A 22,163-nucleotide genomic window follows, 5' to 3' on the forward strand; every position below is an offset into this window, starting at 1 on the left:
GTGGCCGAGCCGAGAGCTCCTGCATGCTCGTGTCCCCTGGCTTCGCTCTGCGGTCCCTGCGGAGCCGGGACGGGCAGCGGGATCGCTCCCGGCTCCGGCTGGGATGCGACGGCAGCGCCGGCCCAGCAGAAAGACAAGTGTAAATATAAATAGCCCATTCCCTCCCTGCGTGCCCTCCTCTAGGACAGTCCCCTTCATCCCCCTGTTGCTCTAGCATTTAAGTTTTCCTAATTTATTGGATGGGTGCTATCTCGTTGACTCCCACCAAGGAGTTCCTCCCAGCCGCCGGAGAGCCGTGTTGCGGGACAACGCCGGGCAGCTCCTTGGTGGATTCCTGAGGAGCCCCTGTGGCCGGCTCACCCGGGGCTCCTCTCTCTCAGCCGTCATCCCCCGTTCTTTAGGGTGTTCATGGTGCTTCTTAGAGTCCCAGTGATTGTAAGACGTCGTCCCCCCGTTGCGCGATGGTAGCTGCACACAGCCGCTGTACTGACCACGAGTGTCATGTTTGCCGTTCTAATAAAGGACTTTTACGAGAGAAGGGCAGAGCTCCCAGAGCATCTCTGTGCTTCACTTCCCATCTCACCACCTCCCCGGTGCACATCCCTCACTGTCCTTGTCCAGAGACGGCAGCAGAGAATGGACAGAACTCGGTCAAAGGGAGGGAGGGGGTCATGGAAGCCAGTTGAGGAAGGAATTGTTGGCTGTGAGGGTGGGGAGATCTTGGACAGGTTGCCCAGAGAAGCTGTGGCTGCCCCGTCCCTGGAAGGAGGGAGGAATCACCAAGGTTTGATACAGAGCACAGTCTCCCCAGGGAGATGAAATAGAGACAAAATGCTAAGGGATCAGTGGAGGGGGAGCCATTTCCAAGGGAACGGCATGGACAGTTCTCCCAGGGCTGTGAGAAGGACTCGCTGCTGGGATATCAGTGCCTGCTCTGTTTTCCCAGAGTGACTCGGGAGAGGTTTTCAATGTGCAGCCTCTGAGCTCATCACGGGCTCGAGTCCAGGGCTAAGAAAATGCTAATGCATGAAGTGCATCTCAGAAGGATGCTTGTTCCTTCCAGAGTGGGAATGTGCCCAGAACACCAGAGATACAGGAAACTGCATCTTCCCTGCAGCATGTAAAACCAGCCTGTGAGCCATGTACAGCACAGGGAACAGCCCAGGCCCAGAGCATCTGTGGCAATGGGACAAGGGGGAATGGTTTTACACTGACAGAGGGGAGATTTAGATGAGATACTGAGAAAAAATTCCTCTCTGTGAGGGTGGTGAGGCCCTGGCACAGGTTGCCCTGTAGCTGCCATATTTCTGGCAGTGTCCAAGGCCAGGCTGGACAGGGCTTGGAGCAACCTGGGCTAGTGGAAGGTGTCCTTGCTTTGGCAGGGGGTGGAGCTGGGTGATCTTTAAGCTCCTTTCCAACACAAGCCATGCCATGATCGTGTGATTCTGTTACTCTCTGGGTATGGATCTGTGCGTGGATCTAATCTAATCTAACCCTGCCCTCTGGCACTGGGAAGCCATTTATTTCCCCATCCTGTCACTCCAGGTCTTTGTCCCTCTTCAGCTCTTCTGGAGCACCTTTAGAGCTTGAAAGGGACTCTGAGCTCTCCCTGGAGCCTACTCTCTGCCAGGTGAACATTCCCAGCCTTGGCTCCAGAGCAGAAGGGCTCCAGCCCTTGGAGCATCTCTGTGGCCTCCCCTGGACTCACTCCAGCAGCTCCACATCGTTCTTATGTCGGGCTCGATGCAGGACTGCAGGTAGGGTCTCACCTGAGCGGGGCAGAGCGGCAAAATCCCATTTCCTTGCTTTACTGTCCACCCTGCTGGGGATGAGCCCAGGAGAGGGAAAACAGCCTGGAAAGCGATGGCTGCCGGAGGAGGAGGAGGCGGGGGAGGAGAAAGTGTTGCGTTGGAAGCTCGTATCGGATATTTTTGCCCTTGGGAGGAAGCGGAGGCAGGGCAAGGTCCTGCGGGCAGGGCAGGGCGCTGCGGGCAGCCACGGTGCGAGAGGCGGCCGAGAGCAGCCCGGAGCCCGGGGAAAGAGATCCCACGCCATTTCCAGAGGGATTGCGGGCAGGCAGAGAACAGTGAGAAAAAGGGGAAAAAGGGAGGGGGCCGGGAAATGCTGCGGGGGAGAGCGGGGGGCAGCCGGGATACTGGGAGAGGACCGTAACACAGGGATGGCACGGTGACACTGGGGGGACACATCACGACACTTCCCCGCTTTTCCCTCCGGGCCCGGAGGGAAGCACCTTCCTCGTACGTGCTCCAGGAGAGGCTGTCCCGCGGGCGGGGCCACGCGTGGGGCGGTCCCTGCCAGGGGCGGTCGCTGCGTGGGTCAGCGCTGGGTGGCGGTGACCGCGCCCGGACCGCTCCGCTCCGCCCCGCCCGGGGGGCTCCGGCTCTGCCCCGGCCCCGCACCCCCTGCTCTGCACCTGCCCGGGACACCACCTTGGCACATCTCTCCGTGCCCCACACCGTCCCCCTTTTGCGCATCTGTCAGGGAGTCCTGGGATTCCCCCCACTTTGCAGAACACTCTGTACCCCTGCGAGTTCTTCCTGTCTTTTTGCGCACCCTTCCGTCCATAGCCGCGGTCGCCCTCCCTTCGCACGCTCCTCTGTGACCGTCGGGGCCCCCCATTTGCACATCCCTTTGAGACCCAGCCAAAGGGCGGCCCCCGGGCCACGTTTCTGGAGTCCCCCCTTTGCACCCCCTCCATCCATCCCCGGGATTCCCCGCTTTGAACCCTCCTCTGTCCATCCCCGGGATTCCCTGCTTTGAACCCCCCTCTGTCCATCCTCGGGGTCCCCCCTTTGTCCCCCCCGCTGCTGGCCGCCGCTCCCGCCCCACGCGTGGGCGGCCCTTTGCGGGGCCCGTCCCCATCCCATCCCCATCCCATCCCCATCCCATCCTCATCCCATCCCCTCTCGGGGCGGTGCCAGCGCGGGGTGGAGGCGGAACGCGGCTCCGGAGCCCAGCCCGTGTGTCCGTGTCCCCCTTCCCCGTGTCCCCGCAGCCCCTCCGCGATGTCGCGGCCGCTGTCGGACCAGGAGCGGCGGAAGCAGATCAGCATCCGCGGCATCGTGGGCGCAGAGAGCGTGGCCGAGCTGAAGCGTGGCTTCAACCGGCACCTGCACTTCACCCTGGTCAAGGACCGCAATGTGGCCACCCCACGCGATTACTACTTCGCCCTGGCCCACACCGTGCGGGATCACCTGGTGGGGCGCTGGATCCGCACCCAGCAGTACTACTACGAGAAGGATCCCAAGGTGGGAGCGGTGGGATAAAAGGGGGGAGCCCCTCCGTGCAGGGCGGGGTGCTGGGATCCCCCCACTGCGTGTCCTGGGTTGTGGCTGGGGTGGGAACCATGGGAACCCCGTGGATGTGAGCGTTCCCTCCGCGCTGGAATAGAGGGATTGGCGGGGCTCGGTTTTTCATGGATTTAGGGCTGTTCCGGTAACTTTTCCGAGAGGAGGGACTGGACTTTACCAAGCGAGGCCACTGTCCTTTGCTCTGCAAAACAAACAGAGCGCGGCTTGGCCGGCAGCGGGGTGCAGGGCATGGGAACGCCGTTTGTTGTCCCGCGGCGCCGGCGTGGGTGCTGTCTACCAAAACCAACTCCAAAGCCTTCCCGGGGGAATTACTGGAAAAAGCTTAAAGGCACCCGAAGCCAACCGCAAACAGGTCTTATTTAACACAAGCGATGCCAAGCGTGAGAGATCCGGTTTGTGCAGGAGTTGCTGCGCTGCTGCTCGTCCCGCTGGCTTGCTCCGGGCTCTGCCGCGGGGGGATTAAGCCCTAATCCCCCTCCTGACACCTGGATGTCCCTGTCGGCATCAATTTCCTCCCTGCCAACACCTCGCTGGGACCGTGCCAGCCGAGATAGCTCAGCACTCCCCCGTGTTGTGTAGGGGTGAGAAAAAGGAGCCTCTCGCAGGGTTTGGAGTTGGGACTCCCCCCGTCCAGCCGAGGCGAGCTGGGCGCTGCCTGCCTGGAGTAGCTGCTCCCAGCTCTGCAGGAGTCAAACCAGTAAATCCCAGTGGATCCTGCCCAGCACATCATGCCCGTGGCAGGAGCGTTGGAACGGGACCGTCTTTGCGGTCCCTTCCCAACCCAAACCATTCTAGGACTCCAGGATTCTATCCCACCTCCATTCCCGGCCCGACCCCACGCAGGTCCTGGGGAAATCTGTCGAGTCAGCGACTTCCCCCGGCCTAAATCCTTCCTTAAAACCTGCCGGTGCTGACGCCTGGGCTCGGCTTACACAAGGCCGGACCGGGCGCGGTGTCAGCGGGAGTGTGTCCCCTGCTGCAAGGGGACAGCAGTGGAAGCCCCATGTCCCCACAGCCAGCGCCTGGCTCCTGCAGCTCGCTCGGTTTTCGGGTGGCTTTGCAGCCCGGAGTGACTTTAGGGAACGGCTCCTCTTTAAAGCTTTTCTTAGTGCTGCTACCAGCGAGCGTGGGGTGACCATCCTGGAGCTGTCCCCACCCTGGGACAGGGCAACGGGGCTTGTCCAAATGAAACAGCCTCTTCCTGGTTTGGGAAAGAGCTGGAGAGCAGGGGCTGCAGGGCCAGCCAGGAGCCACAACCCTGAAATTCCTGCTGCAAACCACCCTGCTCTGTTGACAGCTGGGTTCTTTTCCCCCTGTTCGTTTTTGAGATATCACCCAAAAGCAGCTTCTGGAGTCCAGGGAAGCTTCCTCCAGCCCTGGGAAAGGTGACCATGGGGTGGTTTTCTCTTCCAGAGGATTTACTATCTCTCCCTGGAATTCTACATGGGGCGGACGCTGCAGAACACGATGATTAACCTGGGGCTGCAGAACGCCTGTGATGAGGCTGTCTACCAGGTGAGCATCCCACGAGGGGTGAGGACATGGACTGGGACGGATCCATGTTTTCCAGCTCCTGGGAATGTTGATGTTCTGGTACATTGGCTGCAAAGTGCTCCCTGAGCCACAGGGGATGATTTAGGGAATTAAGGCTTGAAACACCTGGAGCTGCCCAGCCTGGGTGCTCTGTTCTGGGGAATGCAGCAGGATCCCGTGTCCTGGAAGGAAGCTTGTGGTTCTATGGATGAGGCTGTTCATGATCAGTGGGAGGGAGGAATAAAACCTTAAATTAAGCCCAGCTGGGTGCTGGCACTAGTTGACGCTGGGGTTATCAAAGGGCTCCTTTTGTCCCCACCCTGTCACCTCTTGTGTTCAGTGTCATCAGATGTGGCCAGGGTGGTTGCACAAGAGCAGGAACAGCTTTTGTGCAAACACTTCAAAGGAGAGGAACTTATTTTTAGGGGAGGTTAAACTTTTTATCCCTACTTGTTGTGACCAGAGGACATTAGGGCAGGGCAATGGACCAAAGGCCTCTCCACCTGAGCTCCCTGAGGAGTTTTGCATAAGCAAAACCACTTCCTTCTACAGCATCCTGGGCTGGAAAATTTAAATTTCCCTGGAAAAGTAGTATAGATGCATCTGACCCTAAAGGGTGATGCCTGCAGCTGGGAGGAAGGGCACTTGGGTGCCTGTTCCAGAGGATGGAGGTGCTAAGGAAGCAGGAACACAACACTTGGAACCTGTCCCCAAGGGATTGGGGTGCTGGGGGAGCAGGAGGATGGTACCCAGGTGCCTTATCCCAGGGAATAGGGGTGCTGGGAGTGAAGGAATATTCGACCTGGGTGGCTGCCTCAAGAGATACGGGGTGCTGGGGAACAGCCCCTGCAGGACTGCAGCCACAGAGAGAGAGAGGGAACAAGCCTGGCAATAAGCTCTCAGAGCCCTTGGAAATGTCTGGAACCCCAAGGGCAGCACCCTGGTTATAGTTTGGTGCCCCCCACCCCCAGATCTTGCCCATGGCGAGGTCAAGGGTGTGAATGTCCTTTTTAAAGCCTAGTAGAGTGACTTTAAACATGGGAGACCACCCCTGCCATGGCACAGAGACACAGCTGAGGGGGAGAGCAGCTGCGTTGGGTTCAAATCACAGTGTCCCACCTGCAGAGATGTGTCTTGTGGAATTTGGTGTGTTTCCAGCCCTCCTGGAGCCCACCCTCAAAGGAGTGCGTGCCAACAATGCCTCCCCTCTGTGGGGCTGGGCACCCTGGGAGTCTCCATCCTCTCTTCTTTTTCTCATCTGTAGCTCGGGCTGGACATGGAAGAGCTGGAGGAAATCGAGGAGGATGCTGGACTGGGCAATGGGGGTCTGGGCAGGCTGGCAGGTGAGTGACCCCCAGGTGGTGGGCACATCCCTGAGGGTTTTACATCCACTGTGGGAAGTACCTAATCCTGAGGGGTTATTGCTCCAGCCTTTCCAGCACAGAGCATGGTGCTGGGTGGCTGCTGGCCTTGGCTCCTGTCCCTGTGGGGCTTGTGGCTTTCCCAGGGGGAAGGATCCATCTCCCAGGTCTCCAAGGAGGGCTCAGCTCATTGTTCTCCTCTCTCCTGGGCAGCCTGCTTCCTGGACTCCATGGCCACACTGGGACTGGCAGCCTACGGCTACGGCATCCGCTACGAGTATGGCATCTTCAACCAGAAGATCCGGGATGGGTGGCAGGTATGGATGGAGATGTGTGGCCCTCACTGTCCTCTGGCACAGCTGGAACCCCATGTTCAGCTCCTTCCTCTTAGACTGGGGTGTATAGACAGTTCCTCTCAGCCGGGAGGCTGCTGCTGCTGCTGTGATATTTAAAATTTAGCAGATATTTTCATGAACAAATATAACTTCTTAAACCAGTGCAAGCTCACAGCATCCATCCCTTGTCCCCATCCTCAGCATGCCCTGCTCAGGGCCACCCCAAAAGCTGCTCCATAGCTGCCTGGAGCAGGTGAAGATGGAGCAGTTGGGTCCCTGCTCCATGAGGAGCAGGGGTGGATGAGGCTGATTTGGAAATGCAACATTAGCAGTGCACTAATGAAACCTTAGGTTTGTCCCCATCCCCATGGAAGACACAGACACCCCAGAGTTCAGGGTGATGCCTCCAGGGTCACCCTGCAGTGCCAAAATCCAGGTTTAGGGCAGACAGAGAATCCTCCCCTTTGCCACGAGCAGCCAGAGTCATCCTGCCCCAGCCATCCTGCAGGTGGGGAGAGCCCCAGGGTTGGGTGACCCTGTCACTGCTCTGGGTGACCCTGGGTGACCCTGTCGCTGCTCTGGGTCCCTCTGGCAGGTGGAAGAAGCTGATGACTGGCTCCGGCACGGCAATCCCTGGGAGAAGGCCCGTCCTGAGTACATGCTGCCCGTGCACTTCTACGGCCGGGTGGAGCACTCTGCCTCTGGTGCCAAATGGATCGACACCCAGGTAAGGGCTGGGGACAGGAATGTCCCTTTCATGGCTTGTCTCATCCTTTGGGGGGCTCTCCCCTAGCTGGCTGCACATCAGGGATGAGAATCTCTGCTGGGAAGCTTGGGCTGGGATGGAAAAGGCACTGGTGGGGCAAATCGAGGAGGAGATGGACACAGGGGTGAGGACAGATTTGGCTGCTCCACATCTGCAGCCAAGCTCTCCATCCCTGGAAGTGTCCAAGGCCAGGCTGGATGGATCTTGGAGGAATCTGATCTAGTGGGAAGTGTCCCTGCCCATGGCAGAGGGTTGGAACAAGGTGGACTTTAAGGTCCCTCCCAACCCAAACCATTCTGGGCTTCTGTGAAGCAGCTCCAGCAGGTCTGTTTGCTATGTGCAGCTCTAAATTAAACCTAAGTTCAGCTGCTCTGGACCTTTACAAGCCCCTCTCCATACCCTGAGCACTTCTGGCAAACACCAGCCAGCAGGAAGAGCCACAGGGGTGTCCCCATGCAGGGGTACCAAGGACATCCCCACCCACGCAACCTCGTGCAGGGACACCACCCTGAGCTCAGCCCCAAGCAGGAGGCTCTGTGGGATGGGAGGGCTCCAGGAGGAGCATGGGGGGATCCCAGCCCAATTCCAGCTGCCCTGGGGATGTCACAGGTGGTGCTGGCTCTGCCCTACGACACCCCTGTGCCCGGGTACATGAACAACACCGTCAACACCATGCGCCTGTGGTCGGCCCGCGCTCCCAACGACTTCAACCTGCGTGACTGTAAGTGGGAGCTGGGTGGGATGGGGAGAGCTGAGGGGGTCCCACGCCCACCTTGTCCCTCTGCTCCTCCCCAGTCAATGTCGGGGACTACATCCAGGCCGTGCTGGACAGGAATCTGGCGGAGAACATCTCCAGGGTGCTCTACCCCAACGACAACGTGAGTCGTGGTATTTTAGGGAGTTTTAAGGATGGATAAAGAGTGCCGAGACAGAGGGGGAAGGGGAGCATCCCCTCACTCCAGGATGCTGCAGAGATGGTTTTAGTTGTGTGTCAAGCTGCCTGCAGTGCTTGGATGAGTGTTGTTTGTTCCCCTGAGCTTTGTCTGGAGCGAGGGGGGATGAGCAGGCCCTGCTGCAGAAACGTTCCTTAAGTCTGAGAATATAACATGGAGGCAAACTGCTGAATGCTGCTGGTGTTACCCTGGTGGCCCTTTGCAACCCTGGGATCAGTGGCTGTGCCTCAGATTGGTCTTTGCACCCCAGCCCTCTCGCTTTAGGAGTTCTTGCCAAGCTGGCACAGAGGTGTGGTGGGATGCACAACCCTTCCCTAGCCACAAACCAAGCTGTGGAGCAGGAAAAAAAAAAAAATAAGCTGTCCTTGCTCTGCAGCCTGTTTAGGGCAGGTCCTGATGGTGTTTTTCCCATTTAATCCTCCTCCAGCCTTCCCAGCTGGTGAGGAGAGCTGGGGGCGCTGCAGTTCCAGTGGTGAGATTGTCTCCTGCAGCTTTTCCTTCGCAGACCAGCAGGTTGATTTTTTTGTGCTGCATGAATGGTGGTTAAATCCTTGTCTTGGAAATAGCTCCCATAGCTTCCCTCCCATTGTCCTGGTATCTTTCCATGTAGCCAAAAAGTTCAAACCACAGAGAACAGGTTTTGACAATGCTCAGTTGGGTTTTAAGCTGTTTGTACCAGCACATCCCAAACCCTTTTGCTGGAATCTGGGAAGCAAGAAGAGCTTCGGATTGCAACTGATGCTGGGGGAAGCACAGAGGGATCACACCCCAGGAAGTGCAGTGAATCCTGCAGGAATCCTGCAGTTCCCTGCTCCTCTGCCCACAGTTCTTTGAAGGAAAGGAGCTGAGGCTGAAGCAGGAGTACTTTGTCGTGGCTGCCACCCTCCAGGACATCATCCGCCGCTTCAAAGCATCCAAATTTGGGAGCACAGACAGCGTCCGGACCGTGTTCGATTCCTTCCCGGACCAGGTACGAGCCAGGGCTGCTCTGACCTCTGCCTTGCAGCTTGTTTCCACACCTCCCAGATGATGCAGATGTTTGTGGGCCCTCCGTGGGGTTCCCAGTGTCCCCACTGTGTCCCCACGTGCCACCCTGCTCTCCCAGGTTGCCATCCAGCTGAATGACACACACCCTGCCATGGCCATCCCTGAGCTGATGAGGATTTTTGTGGATATTGAGAAGCTGCCATGGGATAAGGTAGGAACACCCGACCTGGTCTCCTCCATTTGCACCCACCTGCCCATGGTGCAGCACCCAATTTGGTGGCTGCTGGGAATGATATGGAGCAGTCAGGCTGGGTTTAACTGATGTGGACTGGAAGGTGCTGCTGGGTGTGGTCGGAGGACCAAGGGTGGGTTCTGGCACTTGAGGTATGACTGAAAACTGGCTCTTCTCTGCCAGGCCTGGGACATCACCAAAAGGACCTTTGCCTACACCAACCACACGGTGCTTCCCGAGGCCCTGGAGCGCTGGCCCGTGGACCTGGTGGAGAAGCTGCTGCCCAGGCACCTGCAGATCATCTATGAGATCAACCAGAGACACCTGGACGTGAGTGCCTGGGAGCCTGCTCCGGAGAGGAGACAGGGATGTAGTGTCAGGACAAGGGGATGCACAAACTGATGATACTGGGTGTGTGGCTGGGGGATTGCAGCTGCCATTTTGGGAAGTTGATGTGGAAGGAAGCCCTTTCCCACCAGCACATTGCCATCCTGTTGACCTGTTGCTTCAGGGACTTGAGAGCTGGCATTTCTCTGCTTCCTAAATTCTAAATTCCTCCTGGGAAAGGTGATGTTGGGAATGCAGAGGAGATGGTGGCTTGGCCTCCTGATCTAGTAGCACGAGGCTTTTGCTAAAATGGCCTCACTGGCCAAGTGTGTGTCCCCAGACCCCTCTGTGTGGCAGCCTGGGGAGGTCCTTCTGTCCAGAGGCATCCATGCTGGGAAAGGGCACCCTTTGGCTGGTGTTAAATGCACCTGGGGGCATTGCCGTGGCCCCTGCTCGTGAGCCATGGGGTGGGACATCCCTTAGTGCCACCACCTCTCAGCACCTCTGTGGCTCCACCGGCAGCACATCGCATCCCTGTTCCCCAACGACGTGGACCGGCTGCGGAGGATGTCCCTGATAGAGGAGGGGAACACCAAGAGGATCAACATGGCCCATCTCTGCATCGTGGGCTCCCACGCCGTCAACGGCGTGGCCAAGATCCACTCCGAGATCGTCAAGACTCAAGTGTGAGTGAGGGCAGGGAGGTGGTGGTGGGTCACCCTCGCCTGGGAAGGAAGGGGTGGTGGTGCCAGTTGGGCAAGGCTGGAGCTGTGCCATCCTCACCCTCGTAGATTCGAGGATTTTGCGGAGCTGGAGCCGGAGAAGTTCCAGAACAAGACCAACGGGATCACGCCGCGGCGCTGGCTCCTGCTCTGCAACCCGGGGCTGGCAGAGCTCATCGCGGAGGTACCGGCGTGGGGGGAGTGTGCTGCAGCCACTGACCCTTCCCTGCTGAGCCCAGGCTGCCATGAGAACCTCAACCATTCACATCTTCTGGATGGTTGAGGAGTTGAGGGTCAAGGGAGGGGATTCTGCCCCTCTGATCCACTCAGGTGAGACCTCACCTGCAGAGCTGCTTTGAGCCCTGGGAGTCTCCAACATCAGAAGGATGTGGAGCTGCTGGAGAAAGTCCAGAGGAGACCATGTTGATGCTCCAAGGGCTGGAGTGCTTCTGCTCTGGAGTCAAGCTGGGACTGTTCAGCATGGAGAAGGCTCCAGGGAGAGCTCAGAGCCCCTTGCAGTGCCTAAAGGGGCTCCAGGAGAGCTGGAGCGGGACTGGGGACAAGGGATGGAGGGACGGGAGAAGGAGGGATGGTTGTAAACTGACAAGAGGACAGGGTTAGATGGGATATTGGGAATAAATTCTTCCCTGTGAGGGTGGTGAGGCCTGGCACAGGGTGCCCAGAGAAGCTGTGGCTGTCCCTGGATCCCTGGAAATATTGCAGGCTAGGTTGGACAAGGCTCGGAACAATCTGGGGTAGTGGAAGACGTCCCTGCCCATTGCAGGGGGTGGAGCTGGATGATGTTCAAGATCTCTTCCATCCCAAACCATCCCACAGTCAGCATGTGCCCTTGCTCCTGTTGCAGAAAATCGGGGAAGATTACGTGCGGGACCTGAGCCAGCTGACCAAGCTGCACAAGTTTGTGGACGACGACCTCTTCATCCGGGAGGTGGCCAAAGTGAAGCAGGTGAGGGGCATGGGCAGGGGGAATGCAGGCAGGGGGAGCAGAGAGCTGGGGCTGATGTTGCCTGTGGGCTGATGTGGTCCCTGCCCTGGCCCAGGAGAACAAGGTGAAGTTCGCGCTGTACCTGGAGAAGGAGTACAAGGTGAAGATCAACCCTTCCTCCATGTTCGACGTGCACGTGAAGAGGATCCACGAGTACAAGCGGCAGCTGATGAACTGCCTGCACATCATCACCATGTACAACCGTAAGCCACCACGCCCCGAGGGGACAGGGTGCCCCAGGGCTGCACCAGCACCCCTGTTGCCCCTATCCCACAGTAACGCTGCTCTTTTCTCCAGGAATCAGGAGGGATCCTGCAAAGCTGTTTGTGCCGAGGACGGTGATCATTGGAGGCAAGGTAAGTTGGTTAAGGAGGTTTAGAGATTTTGCTGGAAGTCCTTGGAAGTGTCCTGGGGAATGTGGGTGCAGATGTCTCATGGGGTCACATCTCTATAGCTCCCTGACAGGAGGGTGCAGCTGGCAGACATCGATCTCTTCTCCCAGGGAACGAGGGACATGACAAAGGAAACGGCCTCAGGCTGTGCCAAGGGACATTAGATGGGATGTTAAGAAAAATTTATTCATCAAAAGGGTGGTCAAGCATTGGAACAGCTGCTCAGGGCAGTGGTGGAGTTCTCATCCCTGGAGGAACTTACAGTATGTGTGGATGTGGCAGTTTTCCAACATGGGTCAGTGGTGACCTTGGCAGTGCTGGAGGAATGGTTGGATTCAATGATCCTAGAGTTCTTTTCTGACTTAAATAATTCCATGATTCCATTGTTTTATGTCCAAGAAGTTGTCCAAGAAGCACTGGAGTAGCACTGGTGCTTCAACCCAAGCAAGTTTGGGTGGGGTTTGGACAACCATCTGCTGTATGTGGCCATGAAAGCCCCCAAAAATGTTGTGGTGTAACACATGTTGGATTAGGTGATGGGAGCAGGGATGAACAGGTTGTTCCCTGGACTTATGGGAGTTCCTCACCTGCCCCCAGCACCAGCCCTCCTGGCTCACCTGTGGCTTTTCTCCCAGGCTGCCCCAGGATACCACATGGCTAAAATGATCATCAAGCTCATTAATGCCGTGGCTCAGGTGGTGAACAACGACCCCATGGTGGGCAGCAAGCTGAAGGTCATCTTCCTGGAGAACTACAGGGTGTCCCTGGCAGAGAAAGGTACCTTGGGTGGGACACACTATGGGGAGGAGGTGGCCCTCAGTCCCGTGGCTCCCACCATGGTCCTTCAGCAGGAAACAAAACCAAAGCTGGTCACCACGAGCCCCTCGTGTCCATGTGTTTTGTTGGCAGTGATCCCTGCGACCGACCTGTCGGAGCAGATATCCACAGCGGGCACCGAGGCCTCAGGGACTGGCAACATGAAGTTCATGCTGAACGGGGCTCTGACCATCGGCACCATGGATGGAGCCAACGTGGAGATGGCCGAGGAGGCCGGAGAGGAAAACTTGTTCATCTTCGGCATGAGGGTGGAGGATGTCACAGAGCTGGACAAGAAAGGGTGAGGGCTGGGGATGCCACAGGGCTGCCACCTCAGGTACCTGGGGCCAGCGCCATTTTACAGCCTCCTTCCCTCCAGGTACAACGCCCAGCTCTACTACGACCGGCTCCCCGAGCTGAAACAGGCTGTTGACCAGATTAAAAGTGGCTTCTTCTCCCCAAAAGACCCCAACCTCTTCAACGACGTGGTCAACATGCTCTTCCACCACGACAGGTGAGGTACCAGGGTGCCATCCATCCCCTGGGCTGGGTGTCTCCCGTGGCCGCATCAGGGGCTGGGACCATGTTGCACATGGATGTGGCTCCTCAGGCATGGAATCTGCGTGGGTGGCCGTTGTCACATTAATGCCTTTGGGCACGCAGCCCTTCCAGGTGATTTGAGGCATCTCAAGGGCTGTCCTGGCCAGAGCACTGGTCAGCCATGGGCATTGGCACTGGAGAAATGCTTTCCCTGCATTTCCCTCCTGGCGCATCCAGGGTTCTTTACCAACAGGGTTTGGGAAAATCTGACTGAAGGCTTTGTGTTGGAGAGAGCCAGAGATGGGATTAGATCGATGTCTCGAGCCGGTTTTGGGGTTTTTGGGAAGCCTCTCTGTGTGTGGGGTTGGGGTCCGGCCTGGCTGAGGCAGTGCCCAGTCCCCTCAGCCGGGCAGAGCTGTCAATCATGGCACCTTTGTGTGTACATCATGCTGAGCTTCTGATTGGCCGAGCTGCCAATCAATCACACTGGGGGCTGTATTAACCAGCCTCTGATTGGCCGATCCGCCAATCAATCACACGGGGCTGTAATAACGAGCCTCTGATTGGTCAATCTGCCAATCAATCACACGGGGAGGGGGGAGCAGTACTAACCAGCCTGTGACTGGTGGAGCGAGCACAAACCCCGCTTATGGGCGGGGCCGTGGGGATCTGCGGCTATAAAATGGGCTGCGGGCAATATGGCCCCTGTTCTGCCCTGATACCTCCCTTGTAGTTTCTGCCTCACCCACGCTGGGTCCCAGGACTTGGTAGCTGCGTGTTTTTTCTTTACCTTTTCCATCTTTCTCTCTCTCTCTTCTTCCCTTAATCTTTTCATGGAGTTTTATGGGTAACATAACATCTTAAGGTTTTAAAGGTTTCCCAGTTCAATGGGCTGAGCAAATGCTAAATAAATTCTAAGTAAATGCCTAATCCTAAATTAATGCTAAGGAGTGCTATGATAAGTGGTTTTACATTGAACTGAGTGTTGTATATACTCCTTTTACCAAAGTTTCCTTAATTTGCTGTATTTTTGCCAGTAAAGCTTTGTGTGGATATCTGCTGGGGATTTTTCCTTTGCACCAAAACAGAGTAAAGGAACCTTTAGTTTAACCCCTGGGTTTAAGGGTGTAACAGGCACCCTGCATTCCTGTTTCTCCTGCTCTTAACTTCTCCTTTCCTCGCTGCCCCAGGTTTAAAGTCTTTGCAGACTACGAGGATTACGTCAAGTGCCAGGAGAAGGTCAGCCAGCTCTACCTGGTGAGTGCCAGCCTGGGATCTGCCCTGGGACACAAAATCCCGTCCCAGAGGAAGGAAGGGATGTGCTCAGAGCCAGCTCTGGGGACAATCCCACCCCGTTCTCCTTGCAGGACTCCAAGGCTTGGACCAAGATGGTCATCAGGAACATCGCGGCGGCCGGCAAGTTCTCCAGCGACCGCACCATCAAGGAGTACGCCCGGGATATTTGGCACGTGGAGCCCTCGGATCTGAAGATCCCCCCTCCCAACGAGCCCCGGGATGCTGGGCAGGACAAGACCCCCAATGGCACCGCGGCGTAGGGGCCACAGCCAGGGGATGTGTGCACTGTAAAATTCTCTGCTGTCTTGAGTCTCTGTGTTGCTGCTGCTGCTGGCTTTCCCTAGGGGTGGGCAGAAGGGGAGGGGTTTTTATAACGTAAGTGTCCGTGTGGAAAGCGAAACCACGTCGCCCTGCTGCTTGCATTAGGTGCTAAAAATAAAAAAGTGCCATTGGAGTCCCAAGCGGGCTGTTTGCTGGAGCCTGAAATTAGGGCTGGGCTTGCTTCTGCCAATGCTCACACAGGAAGAGGGCTGGCCAGGGCTGGGGTGGGCAGCACAACTGGATGCAGCTGGACACAGCTGTCTGGGTCCTCAGGGGTGCTGCTGAAGCAGGATAAGGGGGTGCCAGGCCCATGTACCCCCACCAGTGTCCCAGGGGATGCTCCCAGTCATGGCTCTGGGTGGCCCAGACCACGTCAGTGTCTCCATCCCTCAAGTAACCTACAGCATCCTGGAGGCAGTGGGTGACTAAAAAAGTTTCTCAGTAGATTTTATTACTTACAGCAGTAAGTTCAGTGCCATATGGGGGCGGGGGGGGGGGGGGGGTCCTGGAGTGGATTTGAGGGAGAGTGGGATCAGTGCAGGCAGCGACTGGCATCACTTCTTGTTTAAGAAGTCTCTGCAACAAGATGTAATAAATCTCACACTGTGTCACCGACCCTCCTGTGCTGCGTCAGAGCCTGATTTGTGATCCCAGCACGCAGGGCTGAGCTGGGCTTGGAGCATCTCTGCACCCAGGACAAAGAGGAGCTGGCGTCCCCAGAGCCACCCCCCCCCCAGAGCCACCCCCCCCCAGAGCCACCCAGGCCAAGGACAGACTCAGGGCAGTGGGGAACGACTGAAGTTTAGAAAGTGATGCCAGCAAACACTGTGGGGAGGGGAAGGAGCAGGGGGCAGGCAGCTCTGAGCTTGCAGCAGGAGAGGAGGCACCAGTGGAAGGGGAGGCCAAGGCCCATCCTGTGCCCCCACCCCATTTCTATGGAGCAGCACTTACTTCACCAGTGCAGGCAGCTCTGGGTTGAAGGAGATATAGTCGTGGCCCAAGCCCAGCTTTTCAGGAAAGGTAATGAACTTCACTTTGGATTTGTCCCTGTAGGCTTTGTGTGCTGTCTCGTAGAGCTGCCACGGGGTGGGAGCGTGGTTACTGCACGAGCAGGGGACCCCAGACCCCTCCTGGTGCGTGGCCATCCCCTCTCTGGCCACTTCAACCCACCAGAGCCAGGCTCAGAGCCCAGGTAGCAGGTGCCCACCTTGCGTCCCAGCTCTGGAGGGAGGACTCCATCATCTTCTGCATGCAGGATGAGGAGGGGACAGTCCAGCACCTTCACACTGTGGGCAGCAAACACAGCCCTGAGGACTCTCCCTGGAGCCAACAGACCCTCAGGAGCCTCCCCAATCCCTGTTAAAATTCCCACAGCACCCTGAGCCCCCCCTCAGAGCCCTCCTCATGCCCACCTGGGTGACGCCTGTGCTGTTTGCCCTGGTACAGCAGCACCCTAATCACCTTAACCCCCAGTTACAGGGTCAGCAGGTGTCAAAAGCACCTATAAATCAAATAGAATTTGGGCAGGCTCTGTGTGCTACAAGGAACAGGAGCGCCAAAAAAAGGATGGTGGCTTGTGGACTTTGCCCAATGATCAAACTGATGCCTGACATTACATAAATAAAAAGTCACTTCTGAAGTATGAGCAAGCTGAGTAAACACAGGAGTGCAGGAATTTCAATGGGGTCACACTTCTCCTCGGCCAGGTGATCCTGGCATCATTCCCACAGCTCTGTGTGCCCCTTCCCACCAGGAACTCACTTCTCATCACTGCGGAAGAACATTCCTGCCCGAGCCATGGAGTCCAGGATGAGGTACTCAAAACCTGGGAACTGCCGGTAGATCTGGCAGGGAGAGAGTTTGGGAATGCTAAGCCACAGCTTGGATTCAACTGTGAGGGTGGGGGAGACCCAGGAAGCTGGGGCCGATACTGCTGGGGGACCCCAGAGGCAGAGCCTGTCCCCAGCTGGGGACCCCAGAGGTCGAGTCCCCTCCCGTCCCTGCTGGGGGAGCCCAGAGGCAGAGCCCCCAGACTCACCTTGGTGATGGGGATGTTGGCAGCCGCCTCTCGGATGCTGGTGTAGGGAGACTCCAGCACCACGGCATCAACCTGGACCCCTGAGAGCAGAGTGAGGTGGGCATGGCTTTGAGGGGCTGTCCCCCGGCCATGCTGCTGCCACACTCCCCTCCCAGTAGGACCAAGATGTTCCCTTCCCAGAAGGGAGGATAGGGAGGACTCCTCATCACCCAAAATCAGAGCAGTGCAGAGTCTCAGGGTGACACTGCATGGGGACAGCCCATCCATGCTGGCCCTTACCTCGCTCCTCCTGCAGCTTCCTCGCTGCGTTGGTGGCAACCCTGTGACAGGAGAGGGGACAGTGAGGGGGAGCAGCAAAGCAGGGGATGCTCAGCTCCCTCAGATTCCCCTCACTGGCTGCGTTTGGCTTTGCAGGGGCCTCTACCAAGGAGCTGCTCCAAGCCCTTGGTCCATTCCCAGGTGGCACCAATCTGGCAGCAGTGTCACAGGGCGCAGGGTGTGCCCCCAGCCCACCCCCTGCACCTACCCTGTCCCTAAGGAATGTCCCCAGAAGAGGATACTGCTGTTCCCACTCCGTGCTTTCACCCAGTCATAGAGTGCCAGGACATCTGTGGTGAAGCCACTCTCTGAGGGGTGTCCAGTGGAGTCGCCATAGCCTGTGGGGGACACAGCTCAGTATCACAACCCCAGTGGGGACAGGCCCCAAGAGGGGGGATCACCCACCAAGAGGCAGGGGGACAACTTTACCTCTGTAGTCGAGAGCCAGGATGTGGAAGTCAGCAGCCCCCATTGTCTGTCAGAGCAGCACTGAGTTATGTCCTGGTGGGGGTTCACCCCAGGACCCCCAGCATGGCCTGTTCACCCTGCACAGGCTCTCTCTGAGGTCCCTAGAGCCAGCAGGAGCCTCTCTCCCAGCAGGTCCCAGTGTCCCCACAGGCCACCACTTACCTTCAAGAACTGGACGCGGTGACTCGCGGCCCTGATGGGGAAAACAGGATTAGAACTCAGGGAGATCCCAAGGGACCCTCCCCTCCAGCACCAGTGCAGGTGAGGAACCAGGGTGACCTTATCCCAGGAGGGAAGAGCTGGATGCTGTGGGGTGGGTGGATTTTGACTTTTCCCTCTTTTTCACAGTGATTCTCCTTGACTGCTGAGCTCAGAGACCACAGCAGCAGCCCAACCTTGCAGCACTGAGTTTGCTGCTTTTCACCGCAGAGCAGCCATCCTGTCCTGGCCCTGACCCTGCAGCAGCAGCTCAGGAACTCACCTGGTGCCCCCATTGCCGTGCAGGTAGATGATCACAGGGTGAGCATCAGCAAGAGCCTCCTCGTACCAGCTCTGGTCCTTGCCCTGCGCCTCGGCCCCTCTGCTGCCCGGCACCGTGTGCCTGGGGGGACAGTGGGATTACCCCGGGGGGCTGCAGCAGGACACTGCTGTCCCACAGGGAACGCTGGGGACATCCTGCTCACCAGATGCCAACTGTGACACCCGGCTCGGTGGTGAGGTACAGGCTGATGGTGTTGTTCACCAGCAGCTCTGGCCGCCGAAAGTCCACGAAGAAAGGGAAGGCCACTGATGGAGAAATCACAGCCATCATCCAGAATCCTCCTACCCAGTTGCTTTTTACGCAATTCTTTCTAAATTAGTGTGTTGTTTGTTTTAAATTATCAAGGGCCGTGCTGAGGCAGGCGAGCTCAGCCCTCTGCCACCTCCTCCCACCCGAATTTCCAGCCCAGCTGATGCTGAGCGTGCCTGGGCGTGTTGTGACTGCAGGCAGGAAACAGGGTCGGCAGCACCACGTTATTAGAGCTTGCAAAACACGGGCAAAGATCTCTCTGTGCCTCCTTTGCAAGCCCACGGCACAGCAGGAATCGGGTGAGCGCTGTCCCCGTGCCACCCTGGTCTGGCATGGTCCCACCATGAGTGTTTCGTGGGGTCTGCAGCAGCCAGCTGAATCCCTGTGCGGGTCCTCCCGGTTGGGATACTCACGGAAGTTCAGGTAGACAAATTTGGTGAGCACGCTGGGGAAGAGGCGGACGAGGAAGGGCACGGAGGCGTAGGTGAGGAGCGGGGCCAGGAGCAGGGTGCGCAGCCCTGGGAGCCAGGAGCGATGGGCCCTGCAAGGGAGGCACTGGTTAGCACATCCCTTCCCATCCCAAAGGATTTGGGGTGCAGCAGAGCAGGCTCCCCTTTCCCAATTGCAGCCACGAGGGTTGGATACAGCTCATTCCTTCAAGCTGATCCAAATCCCTCTGGGAGTGGGGACTGGGTCCCCACACCGACGTTGTGTTTGGATTTTGGGGACGGAGTCAAGGTGGGGAGCAGCCCCACGGTGACACAGGGTGACAGAAGGCCTGATTCGGTCTCCCACGCCCTCCCACGGACGCCTGGAGGCAGGAAGGGCAGGGAACGTGCCAGGGTTGGGAGCTGCAAGTCAAACCTGCAATAAGGAGCAATTGTGACAACTCCCTGAGTCCTGGCTGCCACAGCCGCAGATGTGGTCCCAAGCCTGGCATTAAAGCTTCTGCAATACTCCAGGGACAAGGAGGAAAGTGGGAAAGGGGCTTGGGGGTGATGTCCCCCAGTGCCAACCTCCAACAGTGCCCTGCTCTGAAGGGCTGGGGGCCACATCCAGCTGCTCTCTGCAGCAGCAAGACACAGCCCCAGCCCCCAGGTGGGAAAGGAAAGCCAAGAGCTGCAGCTTTCCCAGCATCAACATCCCTCGTGGGCTAATGGTGATGGGGAAATTGGTCTGGGCACGGGGGGGATTTAGGGCAGAGGTTTGTGATGGCAGCCAGGCACAGCTCAGTTCCTGCCAGCACATGAGCAAGATCAGCATCAGCCTCCCCATCTGCAGAAAGCACCAGGTCCATTCCCTGCCCTGGGAATGCTGCAAGGCCCTAAGAAAGGACTGCACAAGAGGTGCCAGGGTATGATGGCACCAGCCTCAGGGAACAGACACCTTTCCTGGGATGGTGTAGGGCGGCAGGAGCTGGGCTGGAGGCACGGGCAGCTCCTCAAATCCCAGTTATCCCCCAGGACATGGGTCTGAGCAGCCCCGCCGCACACGGGCAGCGATGGAACGGGCCAGGAATGCCCTGGAGAGGCTGCGGGGAATTGTCAGGTGCTGCTCTCGGTCCGCTCAAGAGCGGCTCAGCCCCGCCTTGCACAACACCTGGTGCAGGTGAGCACCGACCCCTCCCGACCGGGACAGGCCCACCCAGGGCACCTCCGACAGCTGGCACGGTGGCCAAACGGGACAGCATGGTGACAAGCCACAGCAGGGCATCGCGGTGGGACACGGCCACAGGGTAGGATCGTGCGGCAGGGTGACACGGGGACACGGCCACAGGATGGGCTCGCACCAGTGACAGGGTGGCACGGGGGGACAGACACGGGGTCACGGCCCCGGCAGGGCGACCAGGACACGGCGTGGGGACACACGGGCACGGGGTGACAGCCCCAGCAAGGCAGCACGGCCACGGCACGGGGGACGCGGCTCGGGGCAGGCAGCACGGCCATGTCCCCACGGTGATGTCCCCACGGTGGCGAGTACTCACCGTCCCTGCCGGGTCGCGCCGGGCCTGCCCTTCCCCTGGCCAATGTCGCCGCTTCTGTCGCCGCTGTCGCTGTCCCCGCCGCGACGCCGCATGGCTGCGCGCCCGTGTCACCAGGCCACGCCCACGCCACGGGGGACACGCCCACGTCACAGGCCACGCCCACGCCACGGGGACACGCCCAGGTATTGACCGCGTGTCGCTTGTCACCAAGTCACGCCCATCGGTCACGCCCCTGACACGCCCATCCGCTCCTCGGGGACAGGGACGGGGACAAGGACAGGGACGGGGACAAGGACAGGGCCACCTGCGGTGTTACCGCCCGTGCCAGGGGACAAGGACAGGGCCACCCCCAGCCCCTGTCCCCCAGAGCCGGGTGGGTCCCCGGGGGTCTCTGGCAGGGCTGCATCCCCTTGTCCCCCAGGGCTGGCCACGTCTAGGGGGACACCATCAGGGTGGCAGTCCCCTGTCCCCCAGGAGATCTGTAGCCCTCTGTCCCCCAGGGACCCCAGATCTGCAGCCCCCTGTGACCCAAGGCTGGGTGGGTTTAGAGGGGACCCCAAAAAATCTGCCATGCTGTGTCCCCCAGAAGAGGCCGGGAGGAGCATGGGGCCAGCAATAAGGTGACACACCAGGGAAAACAGCCTTTCCATGGGTAAGGAGCACAGAGGGAAAGCTTCCAGGTTAAAAAGTAAAAATAGTTTTTAAAAATGTTTAGCACTATAGCTGGTGTCCCTAGGATTCAGCAGGAAGGGTGGAAACCTCCCCTGTCAGCTGAGCCTCCCACCTGCAGCTCTGTCAGGATGAGTCAGCTGGACCTTTTCAGGATGAAACTTCCCACCGGGAAAGGGTTATCCCTGTTTGAGTGGAATTCCCTGTGAAAGCCTGCCAGGTGCAGGAGGATGTGCTGTTGGAAGGGCCATCCCTTTCATCACCTCACCTGTCAGCGGGGTCCACAGCAGGGACCCCCATAAGTCAGCTGCAGGACATCTGGGGACAAAGCTTTTCCCAGAGGAGCAGCCACCCAGGCTGGCATCCGGAGCTGCTTTTATTCATACAAAGTAACACCTGTGCTGCTTTTCCTGGGTTGGAATCATGGAATCCCTGAATGGTTTGGGTTAAAGGGGCCTTGAAGCCCATCCCATTCCATGGGCAGGGACACCTTCCATTATTACTGCATGTCCAACCTGGCCTTGGGCACTTCCAGGGATCCAGGGACAGCCACAGCTTCTCTGGGCACCCTGTGCCAGGGCATCACTACCCTCACAGGGAACAATTCTTTCCCAATATCTAATCTAACTCTACCTCACCAGCAAAATGCAAATCCAAATCCAAACAGGCCCAGCCAAACCGGAGCTGTGAGCTGGTGTCTGCGTGTTCCCCACCAGCAGCTGTTGCAATAAGGTGGCACAAGCCAGCCCAGAGCTGCTCTTCCCATGCTACAGGGCCAGGAGAACGGGGGAAATGACCAACACACCCAGCTGGTTTCACAGGAAAGAGTTTTTCCCTTCCACCCCCAGTATTTCCCCATTCCCAGTGAGTACTGGGGCTGCAGCTTGGCACTGAATTCTCACGGAGATGATGGGAGAGGTGATCCCCAGCAAGTCCAGTTTGTGAATTCTCACGGAGATGATGGGAGAGGTGATCCC

At 58.2% G+C, this 22,163-nt stretch overlaps 2 protein-coding genes across 2 annotated transcripts; one reads left to right on the forward strand and one right to left on the reverse strand.

Moving 5' to 3' along the window:
• The first annotated feature begins 2,027 nt into the window (after positions 1–2,027).
• On the forward strand, positions 2,028–15,006 carry PYGL (glycogen phosphorylase L). The gene is made up of 21 exons (XM_062495034.1): positions 2,028–2,086; positions 3,017–3,269; positions 4,746–4,847; positions 6,130–6,208; positions 6,440–6,543; positions 7,157–7,288; positions 7,937–8,048; positions 8,123–8,205; positions 9,107–9,250; positions 9,386–9,478; positions 9,683–9,829; positions 10,349–10,512; positions 10,618–10,732; positions 11,414–11,515; positions 11,610–11,757; positions 11,852–11,910; positions 12,582–12,723; positions 12,856–13,063; positions 13,142–13,276; positions 14,493–14,559; positions 14,670–15,006. The coding sequence occupies exons 2-21, from the start codon at positions 3,027–3,029 to the stop codon at positions 14,856–14,858; spliced, it is 2,568 nt and encodes an 855-aa protein (XP_062351018.1). The 5' UTR covers positions 2,028–2,086; positions 3,017–3,026; the 3' UTR covers positions 14,859–15,006.
• An 860-nt stretch (positions 15,007–15,866) lies between these two features.
• Positions 15,867–20,609, reverse strand: ABHD12B (abhydrolase domain containing 12B). The gene is made up of 12 exons (XM_062495653.1): positions 20,518–20,609; positions 18,947–19,074; positions 18,427–18,529; positions 18,225–18,344; positions 17,906–17,936; positions 17,705–17,750; positions 17,484–17,613; positions 17,237–17,277; positions 16,958–17,037; positions 16,681–16,763; positions 16,127–16,205; positions 15,867–15,995 (listed from the first exon to the last, which is right to left on the reverse strand). Exons 1-12 carry the CDS (start codon positions 20,607–20,609, stop codon positions 15,867–15,869), a joined length of 1,062 nt encoding a protein of 353 aa, XP_062351637.1.
• Positions 20,610–22,163: the final 1,554 nt, after the last annotated feature.

Source organism: Cinclus cinclus, chromosome 6, assembly GCF_963662255.1.
Source record: "Cinclus cinclus chromosome 6, bCinCin1.1, whole genome shotgun sequence".
Taxonomy (NCBI): Eukaryota; Metazoa; Chordata; class Aves; order Passeriformes; family Cinclidae; genus Cinclus; species Cinclus cinclus.